This window comes from Dromiciops gliroides, chromosome 2 (genome assembly GCF_019393635.1).
Source record: "Dromiciops gliroides isolate mDroGli1 chromosome 2, mDroGli1.pri, whole genome shotgun sequence".
NCBI lineage: Eukaryota > Metazoa > Chordata > Mammalia > Microbiotheria > Microbiotheriidae > Dromiciops > Dromiciops gliroides.
Window position 1 is genome coordinate 554,257,573 of NC_057862.1, and position 19,196 is coordinate 554,276,768.

Sequence of the window (19,196 nt, forward strand, 5' to 3'; positions counted from 1 at the left end):
TTTACCTAGATGTTTTATTTGTTTTAAACACTGATTCTCATAGCTAAACTCTAATCACATCTTAGAGAAGTTATTGATTGTTTAAAGTTAAGCAGTGAATTAGTCTTACCTGTATAAAAGGATGAAACTCATTTTGCTTAAAGTTTTTCCTCTGGACATAAGCAGTAACTGTCATGTGTCTGATCCTTTGGCTTTAGAGGTAGTGCAGTTAGCAGTAAATCTTCAATAAAGGTTTATCACCTAGCTAAAAAATGAAGGCATTTGCTACTGTCATGCTTTCCTAAAGGCATACTGTTATTACTATATGCAAAGAATGCTTTAAAGCTTGTAGCTTTAAAGAAAAAAATAATCTTATCCAGTAAAGAAGAGAAAGGTCATTCTAAAAGCTCTATAGCCACCATTAGCAGTCTTCCCTTCAAATATGATAGACACAAATACTGAGAATATAATGTTTGTAGATTACATATGCGTTTCAAAATTCTGTGCCCTTTGGCAATGCACTGAGCCACAGTTTCCCTGTTGAAACTGGATTAACTTTAATAATATATGATCCAGGTTATGTTAAAGAAATGGTAAAATACAAATGTGACACTAAAACTGTGTTTTTCATTTTTAGTTCTCTGTGATTTCCTAAACTGCTAGTAAGTTTTTATAAAACTATAAATCCATGAATAATTTTCTATTATATAATAAATTGGTTTGCATTGTAAGAGCTAGTCTGTTAATACACATCATAATTCAACCACATTGTTTGCTTATTTTAAAGATTCAGGTAAGATATTCACAAAATATAAAACTATCAATATCAGTCAAGCAAAAGGTAAAATTTCATATCCCATTTTTATTCATTTCAGAAAACCTCTAAATCCTACCACTGCACAACTGATTTCGTGTTTTTATACTTAGCTTCAAAAAAACATTCTATAAGTATATACAAATAAATTAGTTACTATGTGTAACTGATACCATATTGCTTTCCCTTGAATTAACTTAATATAAATATAAACATAAATGTAAGTTTATACAAATGGCATGTGGAATTTAATATAAAAGAATTATTAGTGCCATAACACATTTGTAATATGTGAATAAAAGTTCCAAGAAATAAAATCTATTTAAACAAACTTATTTTTACTGATAGGAGTCTTATACCACTTCTAAAAAAAAATCAGATGGCTTACTATGATATCAAAACGAAACATCTCCAATTGTACCAGGTTTTAAAATTCCTGATCATGTTTCATTATATGATTGTACCATGTAAACAGCTTTATCAATACAGGTCTTATTGTTACATATATACCAAGGAATGGTTATTAGTACTGGTAGTAACACTTGCTGCTATGACATTAGCAGTTTTCACAACTGCATTCTCTGGTTTATATAATCTACCTTGGTCAACTGACCAAATTTCAGGTGTTGGCTCCTCATTCATACATACATCTGATAAGGTCTCAATTTTTGACCAGTTGTGGTCTTTTTTAGTAGTAAGATCTATCAGGAAACTTCTCCAATGTGCATTTCGATCATGGATCTAATAGAAATGGGAGAAAAAAAGAGCTGTGGTTAAAAATGATCTTGAGAAAAGCCAGTGTGTAGAAATCCTAAGTATCTTAAATCATGATTATGGATGTTTCTAATTAACAATGACTTATTAATATCATTAAAATATTGACTAAAATTCTACCCAGGTTATGAAACATAAGGCTGATTTTGATTTCACTGTTTGCTACTGCTGACTCCCATGGGCTGATGCCCATTTCAGCTGCTTCCAATGTTAAATTTTGAAAAGTATTGAATATAGACTGAATAAACTTTAGCTTCATGATTTAGTTATTTTAGTTAAAATATTTTTAAAAATCATTTATGTTAGAAACACAGCTAACCGCTCTTCATGTTGCTCAGCTCTAGTGTTAGCAGCTTTAGTGTTGCTAGCAGTTTGCTGTTCAAAAATCTCAAGCAGGCAGCAGTTGGTGAGTGAAGGCTTTATTCATCTTTGGGAAGATGGGTACTCTTGTGAATGTGCTGAGAGTGCACTGAAGTGAGGTCCCTCACCTCTATTTATACCCCTCAAGTGGTTCCCTCTGACCAATCACATTAAGGTCTTTTGATATCCCTCATTTACATTTCAGTTATTGCAGTTGCTATTTATACAGAATAACAGTAACAGCTTAAGAACCCATCAGGTGGTACCAGTTAACCAATCAGATTTTACAAACTACAATACCAGGCCTTAACCTATTCTGGGCAAGAGTGTCGCCCGCCCCCCCCCCCCCCTTCAGAACAATACTGTGTTAACATACATAACTCTTCAAGAAAGAAAACCTGTCTTGGGGTTTGAAAAATCAGATTGCTTCGTTTACCCACCAACCAATCAGATTGCGGCCTTAGGCCCCAACCCTATGCTGGAGTAAAAATGTCCCCATTCCCCACTAAACAGTGCTTATGTAAATATAACTTTTCAAAACAAAACTCAAATCAGGGCTTGAGCTCTGAGTCACGTGGGGATTACCTTGGGTGCCTCAAGGTGAACTCCCAGCCCAGCCCGACTCCCACAAAACCCAAGCCCTTCTTCAGGCCCTTATCAGGCCTAAGGCCCAGGAGCCTCAGCTTGAAGCCTCATGCGCTGAGCTGCCCCCCTGCTGGGAGGTTAGGGGCCATAAAGCTGTTGGCCTGAAACGAGTCTCAGTCTCTGCCTTTAGGGCTCTGAGAAGAGTCCAAATATAATCTTTTCTCTCAATTTATATTAGGTTTTATTACAGTGTACTGCAGTAAAAGTCAGGAGGCCTAGTCCTATCACTGACATTAGCGCCGTGACTGGTATATCATTTAACTCCTCTTGGTTACAATTTCATCATCTGTCAAATGATGGAATTGAACTATATTTTCTCTTTCTTCCCTTTTTATACTTTAAAAAGTGTCTTGGGGGGGCAGCTAGGCGCAGTGGATAAAGCACCGGCCCTGGATTCAGGAGTACCTGAGTTCAAATCCAGCCTCAGACACTTGGCACTTACTAGCTGTGTGACCCTGGGCAAGTCACTTAACCCTCATTGCCCCCCAAAATATTTCTATGTCTCTATCCTAATAAGCAAAGTTATGAAAATAATATTTGATATTGCCAAGCCCTTCTACATATAACGGCATTAGATCATTTGGCAATACTGCTTATTCAAAAATATTTAATAAGTAGTGTACCTCATGATATAGCTTGTGGAATTTAAACAAAAAACTTAGGACATACCTGTGCATATAATATTTAACAACCATTATGTTCTATATAATCTGCAATCCAGAATTAGTTTTGAACTAATAGAAATATTTGTTCCTTTTATGCTTAATAATGTCAGGGAAAGACCACTGAAATGCAAGTCAATGAAATATTGAAATCTGTATAACAAGTGTACCTACTTTAATAAAAAATACCAAATCTCAAAAATAATTAAGACTGCAAAGCAGGAAAATATTTACATATAGGCAGTGCTTGAACCTCTTTCTTAGCATCAAATTATTTTCTTAGCATCAAATTATTCATCTATAAAATGGGCATGATACCTGTAATATCTATCTCAAATGGTTATTGTAAAGTTCATTGAGATGATATATATATATAAAATACTAGGCAAATGTCAGCTATTATTATTAGCCTTTATTTTCAAAACATTTGCATAAATATTCTCTATTTTCTCCTCAAAACATCTCTGTGTGGTATGTAGGGAGACAGGATTTCATTTTCTTCAAATACCTTCATTTTGCAAATAGAAAAACTCAAAGTGAACAGTTAAGCATCATTTGACAGGCTGGAGAAGTAAGCTAGGTCTACAGACTTCACTGCACTAGCACTTTATATTTGATTTATGCTGTGTTCTACTTGAACCAGTACTGCCAGAAGACAGGAAAAAAAATGCTTCTTTATTCAGTCATTATACCCAGTTAGAAATATGATCAGGAAGCACTGCTGTTCCAGAATCTGAGGCTAGTCACTCCTGTTAGTGATTCAGTATGTGCTAATGAGGTATGATGGCCAAGTGAAGCACAGTAACTTTGTTCTGTTCCATTCACAAAGGCTACCTACCTCTCAGCCAGCCACCTCATAGATGTATGCTGTTCATCATAAAGATGACTGGCAAGAAAGTACAACTCTATTAACCACAACTGGAAAAACAATCCAAAGCATATATTTATTACTCCAGTACTGCTGACTTCATATTTGGATAAGAACAAGGGCCAAAAATATTTCGGGTAAAAGAAAAATAATTTTTGAATTTGGATAAACAAAATTCTTAACAGTTCATATAAATTTCAAGCAAACAAATATACATTAAAACTATGGAGAATCAACCTACCGACACATGCCTCCTCAACGTTGACATATCTGTAAAAGTTCTCTCACAAGCCCGACACTTATATGGTTTTTCTCCTGTGTGAATGCGCTGATGGCGTCTGAGAGCTCCTTGCTGAGTAAAAGTTTTCCCACATTGTTCGCAGAAATATGGACGAGTCTCTGGAAGCAAGTGTCAAAATCAGCACAGTTATTTCGTAACAAAATTTTAGAAACAAGATTTTTAGAAATTCAAACACAGGTACTGCCAAAAAAAATTTGTAAACAAACAGGATGCCCATCATTTGGCTAATGGCTAAGCAAACCGATATATCCATGTGATATATAGTTATACTGTAAGAAATGACAAATGTGGGGCAGCTAGGTGGCACAATGGATAAAGCACTGGCCCTGTATTCAGGAGGTCCTGAGTTCAAATCTAGCCTCAAACACTTGACACTTATTAGCTATGTGGCCCTGGGCAAGTCACTTAACCCTCATTGCCCTGCCAAAAAAAAAGGAAAAAAGAAATGACAAATGTAAGAAACTGAAACTTGAGAAAGATCCTATGAATTGATGCAGAATTGTCCACATAACAAATAATGAAACATAGCCCCTGTTTTCATTAGATAATGGACTACATGTTGTGCATGGTACAGGCATTTGTTGCATTTGTTGTCTTTGCTTAACTGTTTTTCCTTGTCATAAGAAGCCTCAGGAAAGGAAGAAGGCAGACAGGGAAATGGCTATCACATAAAAACAAAAGGTATCGGGGCAGCTAGGTGGTGCAGTAGATAAAGCACTGGCCCTGGATTCAGGAGGACCTGAGTTCAAAAACGGCCTCAGACACTTGACACTTACTAGCTGTGTGACCCTGGGCAAGTCACTTAACCCCCATTGCCCCACAAAAAAAAAAAAAAAGGTATCAAAACTGTTTTATCCACATGAGCTATGGAAATTTTTCATTCTGGAAATACTTTTCCCAAAAAACTAGTCAACAGAAAATTATTTTCAAATCAGAACGTTAAAGATATATTCTAGATTTGTACATAACTTTTGATTACAAATCATGCATTCTTTCCAATGTACCACAATATCTTCAATTGTATTATTAAAAATATTGTAGCATAAAACTCAGTAATTTTAAAAACTGCTTTCTAGTTAATTTTTTTTGTTTCTTGCTCAAATCAGAGAAGGTAACTTAGGTTATATTTTAGGAATAAAGCTATAGATAACTAGGAATGGGCAGCACAGCAATTACTGACAGGGCTGAAATAAAAACATTTTAAAATCTGCTATTTTTTTCTTTTCCTGTGCCTTGTTCAAAACCAGAAACGAAAAAGGGAATTAAGGTAACAACTCTTATCTGTATACCAGACTACATTTTATAAAGCTCTCTACTCCCAATAGTCCTATGAATTAGACAAAAGATTATTTCCAGCTTGAATAATTTCAGACTCTCGAACTTTGGCACACAAGTAAGAAATTGTCAGCTTGGGTTTACTAAGTTCCTGTCACTATTATGATTAACTCAGCTAGAGTATCTTCCAGCCCACTTACTATCTACTTTTTTTCCATCTTATGAAATGATGAAGTTTAATGAAATATTTTATTTAAAGATGTTGTTATGAGGCGATGAAAATTTAGTGCAATTTTAAATAACTACTAGCATATTTAAAATGTATTAAATTATAGGCACTTAGAAAAGGGTGTTGAAAAAAAAGTGTGTGTGTGTGTGTGTGTGTGTGTGTGTGTGTGTGTGTGTGTGTGTGGTGGGTTTAAATCTATACTGAGATAGCTTTGAGCTAAGATATCATAGGAGCATCCTGCTACATATGATCCAGCATACATTAATAGTTATAGAATCTTAGAGGTAGGAGGGCTTTCAGAGATATTTTAGTTTATCTACCCCTTTTATTTTTAAGATGAGGAATTTAAACTCTATGATGTCATGTGACTTGCCTAGAGTCACACAATTTGTTAGCTTCAAAACCAGAACTAAAACTCAGGTGTCCTGAGTTCTTGAAGAATGCTATCAAGGCTGTACAATACAATGGCTCTGCATTGATGTCCCTATTTGAATTCCTGTAGCACTTAAGGGGTAAAGTGTTAAAAAAAAAAAAAACACCATTAATAGGGTATTTTACATTGTCTTCTGTTTTATATGATTATATCTTGTCTCCACAACTAGACTGCAAGTTCTTAGAGGGCAGGAGCCAAGCATTATATTTCTTTTATATTCAAATTAATACATGTTCAATAAATATTTTTTTCAATGTTATATATCTCCCTCTTTAGAACAAGTGTCAGGAGGTATATAAAATCTAGAAATTAAACACTTTCCCTTCTTAGTATTGGCTCTAATAATCTAGTAACAAGGAATTTAAGGTAGTGTAGTGTAGCGTGGTATAGTACAGGATAGTGGCAGAGAGTGGAGTGGAGAGTCAAGCAAATTTAGCTGGTGAGTCCTATTGTGAACTTGGGCAACTCAGGAACCTTTCGAAGCTTCTGTTTCCTCACCTGTAAAATGAGGATAATACTATTTGTACTAGCTACTTCATGGTTCATTATAAAAATTCAATATAGTAAAATGTTAAAGTACCAACTTTATAGAAAACATCAGGCGAAGCAGTGGGAGTATTTTAAAGTTTAAAGTAGATTATAATCTACATTACAACAAAAGAATTTGGAAGTGCTTTACGTTACACATAAATGTGTAAAAATGTGTGCTATTATTAAAGAAGATAAAAACGGTATTCAATAGTCTTAGTGCAGTTTGAAATGACTAGACTTTTAAGTTATGTTAACTAAATGTTACTTTAGTTAAAGACAGTGTCTTAGTGCAGTTTTAAATTACTAAAACAAACAGATAAATAGATAGATAGATAGACAGACAGACAAATTACTAAAACTTAAAACTGCACAGAATCTGTTAGGATACCCTGTATAAGAAAAATGTTGGTGCTTTGGTGATTATTAACACTTTCATCAATATCAATCTTCTGATTTCCAAAGGAAATGCCTTATTTGCTCTGTTCTTTAAATTTATCTTTACCTGCATGAACATTGCTATGTTGAGCTAATGAGGCTCTCAATCCAAATGTTTTTCCACACACATCACATTTATAAGGCTTAGCTCCCATATGACATCTTTTGTGGCATTTTAAATATTCATTGGTAGCAAAATGTTTTCCACAGACATCACATTTAAATAGCCGTTCTCCTAAAAACATAAAATAAAGTCAAGGATTTGCAAATGTGTTGATAATTTCATCATTACAGCTTTCATCACAATTCAAGAGCTGGGAAGTTTGCCCCACAAAAACACACACACACATACACAAACACACAAAACCCACTAATACTTTATTAAAGTACTTTCTCAAGACCATTATTTGTGATTATATTTATAGTCTTCAACACAATAAATGTGTAAGGGAGATAAATGGCACATACTTTTTGGCCACTTTTTTTTTTTTTTTTTTTTGGTGAGGCCATCAGGGTTAAGTGACTTGCCCAGGTTCACACAGCTAGTAAGTATCAAGTGTCTGAGGCTGGATTTGAACTCAGGTACTCCAGACTCCAGGGCTGGTGCTCTATCCACTGCGCCACCTATCTGTCCCTTTTGGCCACTTTTAAAAAAATCTCTGCTAGGTTTATAGCCCAAAGACATCTCAAAAAAGAGAAAAAAACATATTTGTACAGAAACATAGTGGCTCTTTTTGTGGTGGCTAAGAATTGGAAATCAAAGGAATGCCCATCATTTGGGGAATGTCTAAGCAAGCTGTGGTATGATTGTGATGGAATATTATTGGAATATTGGAATATAAGAAATAACAAGCAGGATGATTTTAGAAAGGCCTGGAGACTTACATGAACTAACATATAGTGACATGAAAAGAATCAGGAGAATGTTGTGCACAGTAACAGCAATATTGTTTGATAAAGAACTGTGAATGACAACTATACTAAGCAATATAGTGATCCTAGACAATCCCAAAGGAATAAAGATGAAACATAATATCCACCTCCAGAGAAAGAACTGATATTGATTGAACACAGACCGAAGCATGTTATTTTCACATTCTTTCATTTTTTCTTTTATTCAACTTCTCTTGTACAAAATGACTAATATAGTAATGTTTTACATAATTGCACATATATAACCCATATCTGATTGCTGACCACCTGAAGGACAAGACAGGGGAGAGAAGGAAGGAGGGATAGAATTTTGAACTCAAAAATTTAAATAAAAATGTTTATTATTTTTTTAAAAAGAAGGGAGCATTGAGACATATGCCAATAGCTTAAATGCCTTGAAATCAATATCTGAAACTAGAGAGGTGGATATAACACAGATGCTACCATTTTTTAGCTGTATCCCCTGATAGATTCAGCACAGTAATTCATCAATGTGCTGGAAGCCTTTCTTATTTTCTCTTCATAGTACAAGGATCTCAGTGGAGTATTCAGGCTATTCATATTAACCATCATCCTTTTTACTAATGACTAATTTATCTTCTTTTTTTAATCATACATTTTTCTGATGAAACTCTTTAGTTCTGTTTCTCTTTAAGGTTCACATTATATGTTGTACCCTGCTCACATGCCCCTCTCTGTTGCCCTCTGTGTGATATCACTGTGAATTCATCATAGTGTTTCATGCCTTACCCCTGTACAACACTAGTAAAATATTGATATTAAGACTTAAGACAGATCTTTGTTTCTGGAAGAATTTTTAAGGTCACTATAAGAGTTTTACATTTTTTTGAAGGCAAGATAGGACTTGATCAATCCAGATACAATCTAACTAAAATCTTGATTTGTATTAGAAAATATCATTTCCTGAATTTAAAATTTGGGTTTTTTTGTATAATTGAAATGTTTGTGCCTTTTACAAAGTGTTTTAAGTTATTAAAAATGCTTATATTTGATTAATCTAAAATGGATTCAATTCAGTTTTCCAAAATACTTATACTTCTCAACTTTATCTAAAAACTCCAAGGATGGAGAGCCCAAGGAAATTACCAATTGCCAAGAAGTATTTAACAAATACCTATTACGTACTTAGCTTAGGTGCTAAACATACAAATACAAAAGTAAGACAATCTCTGCCTTAAAGAAGCTTATATTATGCCACAGGGATACTGTGATTATGCCTTTTACTTCTTTCTGTTCTCCAGAGTGCCTATTACTATCTCTTGCACATAATAAATAGCACTCAGTACTTTTTAATTCAATTCTAGGAAGTAGAGTCAAAAAACACTAACAACCTAGCTTCCAGGTCCAAATTGTATATAAATTTTGACAAAGTATTTTCTGCTCCTCAGAAGATAGAATTTTTATTGTAAATATCATCTTGTTTTTGGTAAACTCTAGTATATCAATTTATATCTGTATATATCAATAGATAGATAGATAGATAGATAGATAGATAGATAGATAGATAGATAGATAGATAGATAGATAGATAGAGGAAAAAATCATTTATAATCTAGTCACCTGAATTTATAGAGGGCTAATTTTGAATATCAAATTAGGGTTTATTCTATACATGAAGATATTATACGACTATGGTGTTAAATACAAACCTGTGTGAGTCCTCTTGTGGCCATTTAGTTTTCCTTTATCTGCAAAGCTAGCTCCACAGTCCTCACAAATATATGGCTTTTCTCCAGTATGAGACCTATATCCAGTAAGTAAAGAGAAAAACATCCAGATTCAATAGTAGCATATTTGATCTTGAACTTATTTTATTGGGCAAAATGTACATATTATTTGTGGAAACAGTTTACAAAGGAGTTATAAAATAATTAATAACTACCCTTCCTTCTTTGTAGATATAAATGACTATTGTGTGGGATGTCACATGTCAAATATTGTTGATAATATATTGATTAGTTTTGTTGACTTTATTTTTTCTTTTTTTAATTAATTCATCTTTACAAATGACTGCTTCCTGGGTATGAGAGGAAAGATTTTGTATATTTGGATATGATGTTGATGTAAAAGCAAAAGATATTAATAAAACGCAAAAGCAAATACAAGTAAAACAATCCATAGGCCATCATGTTTAGGTGACAATGTATATATCAAATTTTAACTGTTAAACCCAATTCTTAAGGAACTAAAATGAAACTGAAGGACCTTGGTTCTGCTGATCATTACCTGTCCCAACTTAGATGAAGTACCAGGTGGGCCAAAAATCATGAAGGGGTTTGATGTTTTAATAACTTTTTGATAATTATTTTTTCTTTATTATATATATACATATATTTGCTATATATACTTTATATGATGCTATGGTATTGTAAATTTAAAACAAAAAATTAGAGAGTTATTAAATATTGAAACCCCTTTATGATTTCATGACTTTTGGCCCACCCTCTACTTCATCACTCTGGGCCTCAGTTCCTCCTGCATACAATGAAAGGGATGAACTATATGACATCTAAGACCCCTTGCAGATATACTCCTATTACTAAGTACACCTCTATCATCCTCACTACTTTAGATTTGGGGTCCTACATTTAATTTTGCAGACTAAGAAAATCAAGGACAAAGCCAATGAGGGTCTTTAGATATGGGCAAGAGTTAAAGGTAATATAATCATAACCCCAACATGCCTATATTAATCAAATTCTTGGTTTCTTATTTGTCTCATAAAACCATACCTCCTTTTCTTTTATTTTTATTTACTTTTTTTTTTGGTGAGGCAATTGGGGTTAAGTGACTTTCCCCGGGTCACACAGCTAGTACATGTCAAGTGTCTGAGGCTGGATTTGAACTCAGGTCCTCCTGAATCCAAGAATGGTGCTCTATCCACTGCACCACCTAGCTGCCCCTCCTTTTCTTTTTAAATGACCAGAAACGAAAAACTGGTGACAGATAATACTGAGTGTCAAATTTTAATCAAGAACCAAGAAACAACAAATTAAATCTGCTACACCACATTTAACTCAATCCTTACTGTGATTGTTTCCTATCTTTGCATTTCATAGAATGTTCCCTTGAAGTTCATAGGCAGCTAGAGATATTGGATGCAAAACATTCCTAAAGTTATCCCTTTAAGTATAACTTTTCAGGATTATATTATAAAGTGGAATACTTAAGAAGAATATAAAAATAATTTAAAATTATGTGCTTTAGATGATATATTCTAACTCTGGGGCTAAAAAGAGTTCATTTATTAAATTTTCCATGTTAATAAAATAATTTTAAAGTTACATTTGGCAAACAATTAAAAGTGAATCATTTTTAATGCGTCAGCACTAATAAAAATATACTGATGTTAAAAGCTAACTCAAGAAAGCCAATCATTAAAAAAAGGGGGACAGGAATAGGTGGGTGACTAAAAGGAATCAAGAGGGGCTAGTAAAAGCTAACCTTGTATGAATTTTAAGTTGGGATGGCTGAGCAAATTTAGCATGGCAGATACTACATTCGTAAGGTTTCTCCCCTGTATGGGTTCTCATATGGAATACCAGTGCTGTTCTAGAACTCAAAATTTTTCCACACACAGAACAAAGTGGTCGTTTTACTCTTCCTTCATGCTTCCGCATGTAATGGGTTCTGACATCTCGCTTTCTTTTGAAAGTAGCATTACAGAGAGTGCAGGCAAACTGCCTCTCTTCTGTATGCACACAAGCTCGGTGTTCTTTACAGCTGTTATAACTAGCAAAGGACTTGCTACAGATATCACACTGATAGACTTTCCCAGGAAGAGACTGATGTACATCTTTGCAGTGATCCACATATTTTTTCCGGGATACAAACTGTTGATCACACTTATCACAAGTTATGACATAAGTTGATTTCTTCATTAATGTCATATTATTTACTTTCTTTATCTTAAAATCTTTATCTGATTCATTATCTTCTTCATCTTTTTCATTTGGAGAGTCATCATCTGTGCAGACGATGTCATTATCTTTGCTATCATTCATTTCTACTTCAGAAAAAACAGCATCATAATCTCCCTCCTCTTCTCCTTTAAAACTTGATTTTTCATCCTCGTCTCCTTCTCTACTTGCTTCAGTTTCTTTGTCATCATTTTTCTCATTTTCCTTTGCTTCTGCTTCATTACTAGAATCAATTGCATTAGATGAGTTGCCAACATCTTCTTCATAGCTGAGGGTTACTGTGCTTCTGGTTCCCATTGGTAAATTATTATGTGAGGATTGTTCCCATGTTTCTTTAGTGAAATCTATTTCATAGTCTGTTGTCTCTGATCTGCTGGTAGGTGGAACAACCATCCAGTATACTGGCATTGTTTTTCTATCTTGTTTTGTTTCATGTATTTTTCTGTAGGGAAAAAAAACACACAACAAAATGCAATTTATAGTTGGTAAGAACTTATATTTAAATGGACATTCTGTGGAGTAGGCTATTTCTAACTCAATGCAATAGTTCTCATAATCAAAGACTGTAAAACTTCAAAGCATTTTTAATTCTAACTTTGCTTACACCCCTATAAAGCTAATATGATTTCCCCCTATCTTAAAAAGAATATCTCATGCCTTAAGGCTCTTCCATTTCTCCATAACAATGGAGTAGCAGGAAAGCCAGATCTCTTCAGAGAACTAGTAGGGATCATTGGGTAAGTAGGGTAATAATTCCTCTACAGAAATCTTCTGTTGGGGTAGCTAGGTGGTGCAGTGGATAAAGCACTGGCCCTGGATTCAGGAGTTCCTGAGTTCAAATTTGGCCTCAGACACTTGGCACTTACTAGCTGTGTGACCTTGGGCAAGTCACTTAAGCCCCATTGCCCTGCCAAAAAAAAAAAAAAAGAAATATTTTGTTGTATTCAGGAAGTAGTGTGGTATAATGAAAGAGAATGGAGAAGTCTGGTGACGTGGATTTTAAAATACAATATTTATAAATGTATGGCTTACTATTTTTTTTGTTTTCTTTACAAACTTGTGTCATATGTGATTTTTCCCAGCATGCCACAAATCTCCAAAAATTCCCATTTAATTATAGATAGCCACCCTACAAATAATCAAAACCATGAATATGAAACCTGAATGTCATGGGAAGACTATACACAAAGACTGAAACAATACAAATGGAAAGAACAACCATAAGGCAATCAAAATGTAACACTGCTCAAGTATAAAGAACAGGCTTGGTCTCAAAGAAGAGTTATGAAATGTTACCTTCCACCTATAAATCTTTGCAGAGATGGGGTATCCACAGATGTGGAACGTTTTTTATAATATCAGATATTTTAAATGTATGAATATGTTTTGCATATTTGACTCTCTCTCTTTGGGAGAGAGAGTCAGGAAAAGGGGTTTAGAGTAATAATCTGTTCTGTTTTAGACATGTTAAGGTTAAGATGTGTATAGGACAGCTAGTGATTAGGATTGAAGCTCTGGAGAGAAAGTGGGCTGGATATGTAGTTATAACTGAATCCATGAGAGCTGATGAAGTCATCAAGTGAAACAGTAGAAATGAAAAAGAAAGAATAGGACAGGACAGAACATTTGTGGACACCCATGGTTAAGGGGCATGACATGTATGAAAATCCAGCAAAGGAGACTGAGGAGGGAGGGATCAGACAGGTGGGAGAGGAACCAGGAGAGAACAATGTCATGAAAACTTAGAGAATGATGAGTCTACAAGAATAAAGGTGATCAACAGTGTAACAGATTGCAGAGAGATCAAAAGGGATGAACACTGAGAAAAGGCCTTCAGATTTAGTAATTAATAGGGCACTGGTAATTTTGGAGAGAAGTTTTCATTGCATAAGGAGGCTGGAAGCTGGAAAGCAAAAGAATTAGAAAAGTGAAATAGGACAGGAAGTAGAGCAGCAACTTAAGGAGTATAGAGGAGGAGAAAGGGAAGGAGGTGGAGGAATAGAAAAAGAAGAAGGAGGAGAAGAAGGAGGAGGAGGAGGAAGAGGAGGAGGAGGAGAAGGAGGAGGAGGAGAAGAAGAAGAAGAAGAAGAAGAAGAAGAAGAAGAAGAAGAAGAAGAAGAAGAAGAAGAAGAAGATGGAAGGTAATGGCTAGCGAAAATGGTCAGATCAAGAAAGGTTTTTTTCTTTTGTTTTGTTTTCTAAGAATGGAAAAATATAAACATGTTGGTAAGTAATAGGGGAGGAACCATTAGACAGGGAGAGACTGAAGATTAAATTAAGGAGGAATGATGGGGGGGACAATCTCCCAGAAAAGCCAGGAGATGAGTCATGGGGCCATTGGAGAGGGGCCATTACTTCATCTGACACAGGAGTGAAAGAGAAAATAATAGGGTGTGTCAGAGTGATAAGAAATGGAAAAAGAAGAAGAGGGGAACTCTTTCACAGGGCCTTAAATGTTTTTAGTGAAGGATGAGGCAAATTCCTCAGCTAAGAAGATGTGAGAGGAGGATAGAGTGGCAGGCTTGATGAGAGATGAGAATGTCTGGAATAGCCACTGTAGAGAACAAGAAAGCAAGACATCAAGGGAAGAATAGAATGATTGTCTCACTTCTGTGAAGGTTACTTGAAATGAGAGTAAAAAAATTTAATGGATACAATTGGCAAAATTTTGTGATTTTTTTTCTATTTCCATTCAGCAGCACATGAATAGAGCAAACAAAATGGATGGTGGGAGTAGTCCAGGGCTGGGATTTCGTTGTGCTTAACTGGCAGTAGGACAGAGGGGCTAGTGATTCAAGGGTACATAATAGTTTGGGGGAACTGTTTCACCAAGGGGTGAGATAGGAAAGTAAGGAAAGTGTAGCTAATTCAGAAGTGATGGCCTGGGAAGAAGTACAGGCTTGGAGAGACTTGTGAGGGCCAAAATTTGATATATGGAGCATTATTAGGGTGACTCGCCTTAATATTGGGGTCCTAGAAATATGAGGAACTCTTTTAGGTTTAATCTCCCCTTTGAACTTTCCTTTTTATATATTCCTCCCAGGCCAATAAGAAAAGGAGCCTCTGAGCTTTAGTTCATAAAGGATCAGGTTTTATTACTTGGGAATTAATTAAACCACAAAGGTGAAACCAATTAAGGAAATAAGTAAGTAGAAATACAGATAGATAGTCTTAACTCTAACCTTAGCCTATGCAATCCCAGAGTGTTCCCAATTAAGCTAATTCAAAGGAATTTAGGATTTTCCTTAATTAAACTCACTAGACCTGGTCAGTAAACACATGCCTCCACCAGGTCCAGGACTGCCACCAGACTGCTTGCCAGGCTGAAAGAGCGCAAACTTTTGAACACACCCCTCCCTTCTGGTCGAGTTCAGTTTTTCCTCCCCCAAAAGTGGAGGTCCTTCAAAAGCTGCTCAGAAGCATGCACAATCTCAGGGTGGGCCAGGTGTGGCCCCTCCCAAATGATTCAGCTAAAACTTTTGATATTAATCTTTACCACAAATAATTTTTACCACAGACTGGAGATCATAATGAAGATGAAGAATGGGGATAAGGGTTGTGGGAAAAGATGAAATAATAAAAGACTATAATTAGATAAAGGAATATCAGAGTTCATGAATATGTAAATAGAACACATGTGTGGCTGATGGTGAGGTCAAGAGTATGATTATCTGGGATAATATTTAAAAGAAAGTCATAAGAATTGAGTTGAATGTGGAAATGGAAAGTTATGGTTCTAAGGGAGCACCATATATGGATGCTTATGTCCCTTGGTATGACGGCAGGAATTAGGGTGAAGAGAGACACTTTTAAGAAGGTTATAAATTTATTAAGGAAGGAAGGGGGGAAGGGGAGGGAGGAGGAATGTGAATTGTTATACATTCTGATGGTGAACTTCAGAAGAGAAAAGGTTCCTGAGTGATGTTAGTAGAGAGAGTCTAGAAGCAACAGTGGGAAGATACAGGTATTTTTTACTCACCGACTATAACCAGTGAATTGGGAGATATGAGATACAGTCAGGATTGCACAGGACCTAGCAGCTTAAACATTAAAGGATTGCAAAGCTTGGAATATGATATTCCTGAAGGCAAAGGAGCTTGGATTTCAGCGAAGAATCTATTACCGAGCAAAACTGCGCATTCTCTTTTAGAGGATAAGATGAACATTCAATGAAATAGGGGATGTTCAAGGTTTCCTGATAAAAAAAGAGAACTGAACAGAAAATTTTATCTTCAAATATAGACTCAAGAGAAGTTTAGAAAGGTAAATGGGAAAAAAGTTATTCAATGATGTTAAATGGTTTACATCCCTACATGGGAAGATAATACTTATAATTCTGAGAACTGTATCTCTATTTGGGCAGATAGAAAGAGTGTACATAGAGGGTATGGGTACAAATTGACTCTGATGTGATGACGTAAAGAAAATTAAGGGGTGAAAAAAGGAATATATGAGGAGAAAAGGAAAGGGTTGGTAGAATGGGGTTAATTACATCATATGAAGAGGTGCAAATCCCCTATTAAAATAGAGGAAAAGAAGGGAGGGGTGAGCATTGTTTCATCCTTACTCTTATCAGATTTGATTCAAAGAGGGAATAACATATACACTCATTTGGATTAAGAAAGTTAGCTCACCCATTAGGGAACTAAAAGGGTAAGGGGAAAGGTGGGCACTGATAGAAGTAAGGGCAGAAGCAGGGGAGGAAAGGGGAAAAAAGGGAGGGGGCTGAAAGGGAGGGAAGATAGAGGGAAGCAGTGGTCAGAAGCAAAATGCTGTTAAGGAGGAATGGGGGAAAGAAGAAAAGAAGTAAAAACAAAGGGAAAAATAGGATGGAGGGAAATACAGAGTTAGTAATCATAATGTGAATGTTAATGGGATGAACTCTCCCATAAAATGGAAGCAAATAGTAGAGTGGATTAAAAATCAGAATCCTGCAATATGTTATTTACAAGAAACATATCTGAAGCAGAGAGAGAGAGACACAGAGTAATGGTAAAAGATTGGAGCAGAATATACTATGCTTCAGCTGAAGCAAAAAAAAAAAAAAAAAGCAAATCTGGCCTCAGACACTTGACACGTACTAGCTGTGTGACCCTGGGCAAATCACTTAACTCCAATTGCCTCACCAAAAAAAAAAAAAAAAAAAAGGAGAGGTAACAATCTTTATCTCAGACAAAGCAAAAGCAAAAGCAAAAATGGATCTAATTAAAAGAAATAAGGGAGAAAACTATATCTTGCTAAAAGGTAACATAGATAATGAAGTCATATCAATACTAAACATATATGTACCAAGTGATATAGCAACAAAATTCTTAGAGAAGTTAAATGAGTTACAAGAGGAAATAGAGAGCAAAACTATACTAGTGGGGGATCTTAACCTTCACCTCTCAGAACTAGATAAATCTAACCACAAAATAAATAAGAAAGAAGTTAAAGAGGTGAATAGAATTTTAGAAAAGCTAGTTATGATAGACCTCTAGAGAAAATTGAATGGGGATAGAAAGGAATATATCGTTTTCTCAGCAGTACAAGGCACATACACAAAAATTGACCATGTATTATGACACAAAAACCTCACAGTCAAATGCATCCTTTTCAGATCATGATGCAATAAAAGTTACATGTAATAAAGAGCCATAGAAAGATAGAATGAAAATTAATTATAAATTAAATAATCTCATCCTAAAGAATGAGTGGGTCAAACAACAAAACATATAAACAATAACTTCATCCAAGAGAATAACAACAAGACAACACACCAAAACTTATGGGATGCAACCAAAGCAGTTCTTGGGGGAAATTTTATATCTTGAAATGCTTACATGAATAAAATAAAGAAAGAGATCAATGAATTGGGCATGCAACTAAAAAAGCTAGAAAAGGATCAAATTAAAAATCCCCAATTAAATACTAAATTAGAAATTCTGAAAATCAAAAGAGAGATTAATAAAATTGAAAGTAAGAAAACTATAGAATTAATAAATAAAACCAAGCTGCTTTTATGAAAAAAATCAATAAAACAGATAAACCTTTGGTTAATTTGATTTAAAAAAAGAAAGAAGAAAACCCATATCAAAAATGAAAGGGGCTGCAGCTAGGTGGTGCAGTGGATAAAGCACTGGCCTTAGATTCAGGAGGACCTGAGTTCAAATCCACCCTCAGACACTTGACGCTTACTAGCTGTGTGACCCTGGGCAAGTCACTTAACCCTCATTGCCCCACCAAAAAAAAAAAAGAAAGAAAGAAAGAAAGAGGTGAATTCACCACCAATGAAGTAGAAATTAAAACAATAATTAGGAGCTATTTTGCCCAAGTGTATGCTAATGAATTTGACAATCTAAATGAAATGCATGAATATTTACAAAAATATAAATTGCCTGGATTAACAGAAGAGGAAATAAAAGACTTGAATAGCCCCATTTTAGAAAAAGAAATTGAACAAGCCATCAATGAACTCCCTAAGAAAAAATCTCAAGGGCCAGATGGGTTTACAAGTGAATTCTATCAAACATTTAAAGAACAATTAATTCCAAATTTTTATAAATTATTTGGTAAAATGGGTGGAGAAGGATTTCTACCCAATTCCTTTTATGACACAAATATGGTGTTTATACCTAAAACAGGCAAAGCCAAACAGAGAAAGAAAATTACAGAGCAATTTCCCTAATGAATATTGATGCAAAAATCTTAAAATATTAGCAAGGAGATTACAGAAATTTATCACCAGGATAAGACACTATGAATAGGTGGAATTTATACCAGAAATGCAAGGATGATTCAGCATTAGGAAAATTATCAACATAATAGACCACATCAATAAGAAAATTAACCAAAATCATATAATTATCTCAATAGATACAGAAAAAGATTTCAACAAAATACAGTACTCATTACTATTAAAAATGCTAGAGAACATAGGAATAGGAATAAATTGAGCTTTCCTTAAAATGATAAGCAATATCTACCTAAAACCATCACAAATAAAATCAGATCTAAATAACTGGAAAACTATCAAT

At 34.8% G+C, this 19,196-nt stretch overlaps 1 protein-coding gene across 1 annotated transcript in view; it reads right to left on the reverse strand.

Annotated features, from left to right (window-relative positions):
* The window catches only part of LOC122741712 (GDNF-inducible zinc finger protein 1-like), a 43,848-nt gene continuing 24,652 nt past the window's right edge, over positions 1-19,196 (reverse strand). The window contains exons 3-7 of the mRNA XM_043985439.1: positions 11,705-12,622; positions 9,910-10,004; positions 7,374-7,541; positions 4,344-4,501; positions 1-1,534 (exon numbers count right to left, since the gene is read on the reverse strand). Of these exons, the coding sequence (XP_043841374.1) occupies positions 1,292-1,534; positions 4,344-4,501; positions 7,374-7,541; positions 9,910-10,004; positions 11,705-12,622 (1,582 nt within the window). The 3' untranslated portion in view covers positions 1-1,291. The remainder of the gene's footprint in view (positions 1,535-4,343; positions 4,502-7,373; positions 7,542-9,909; positions 10,005-11,704; positions 12,623-19,196) is intronic.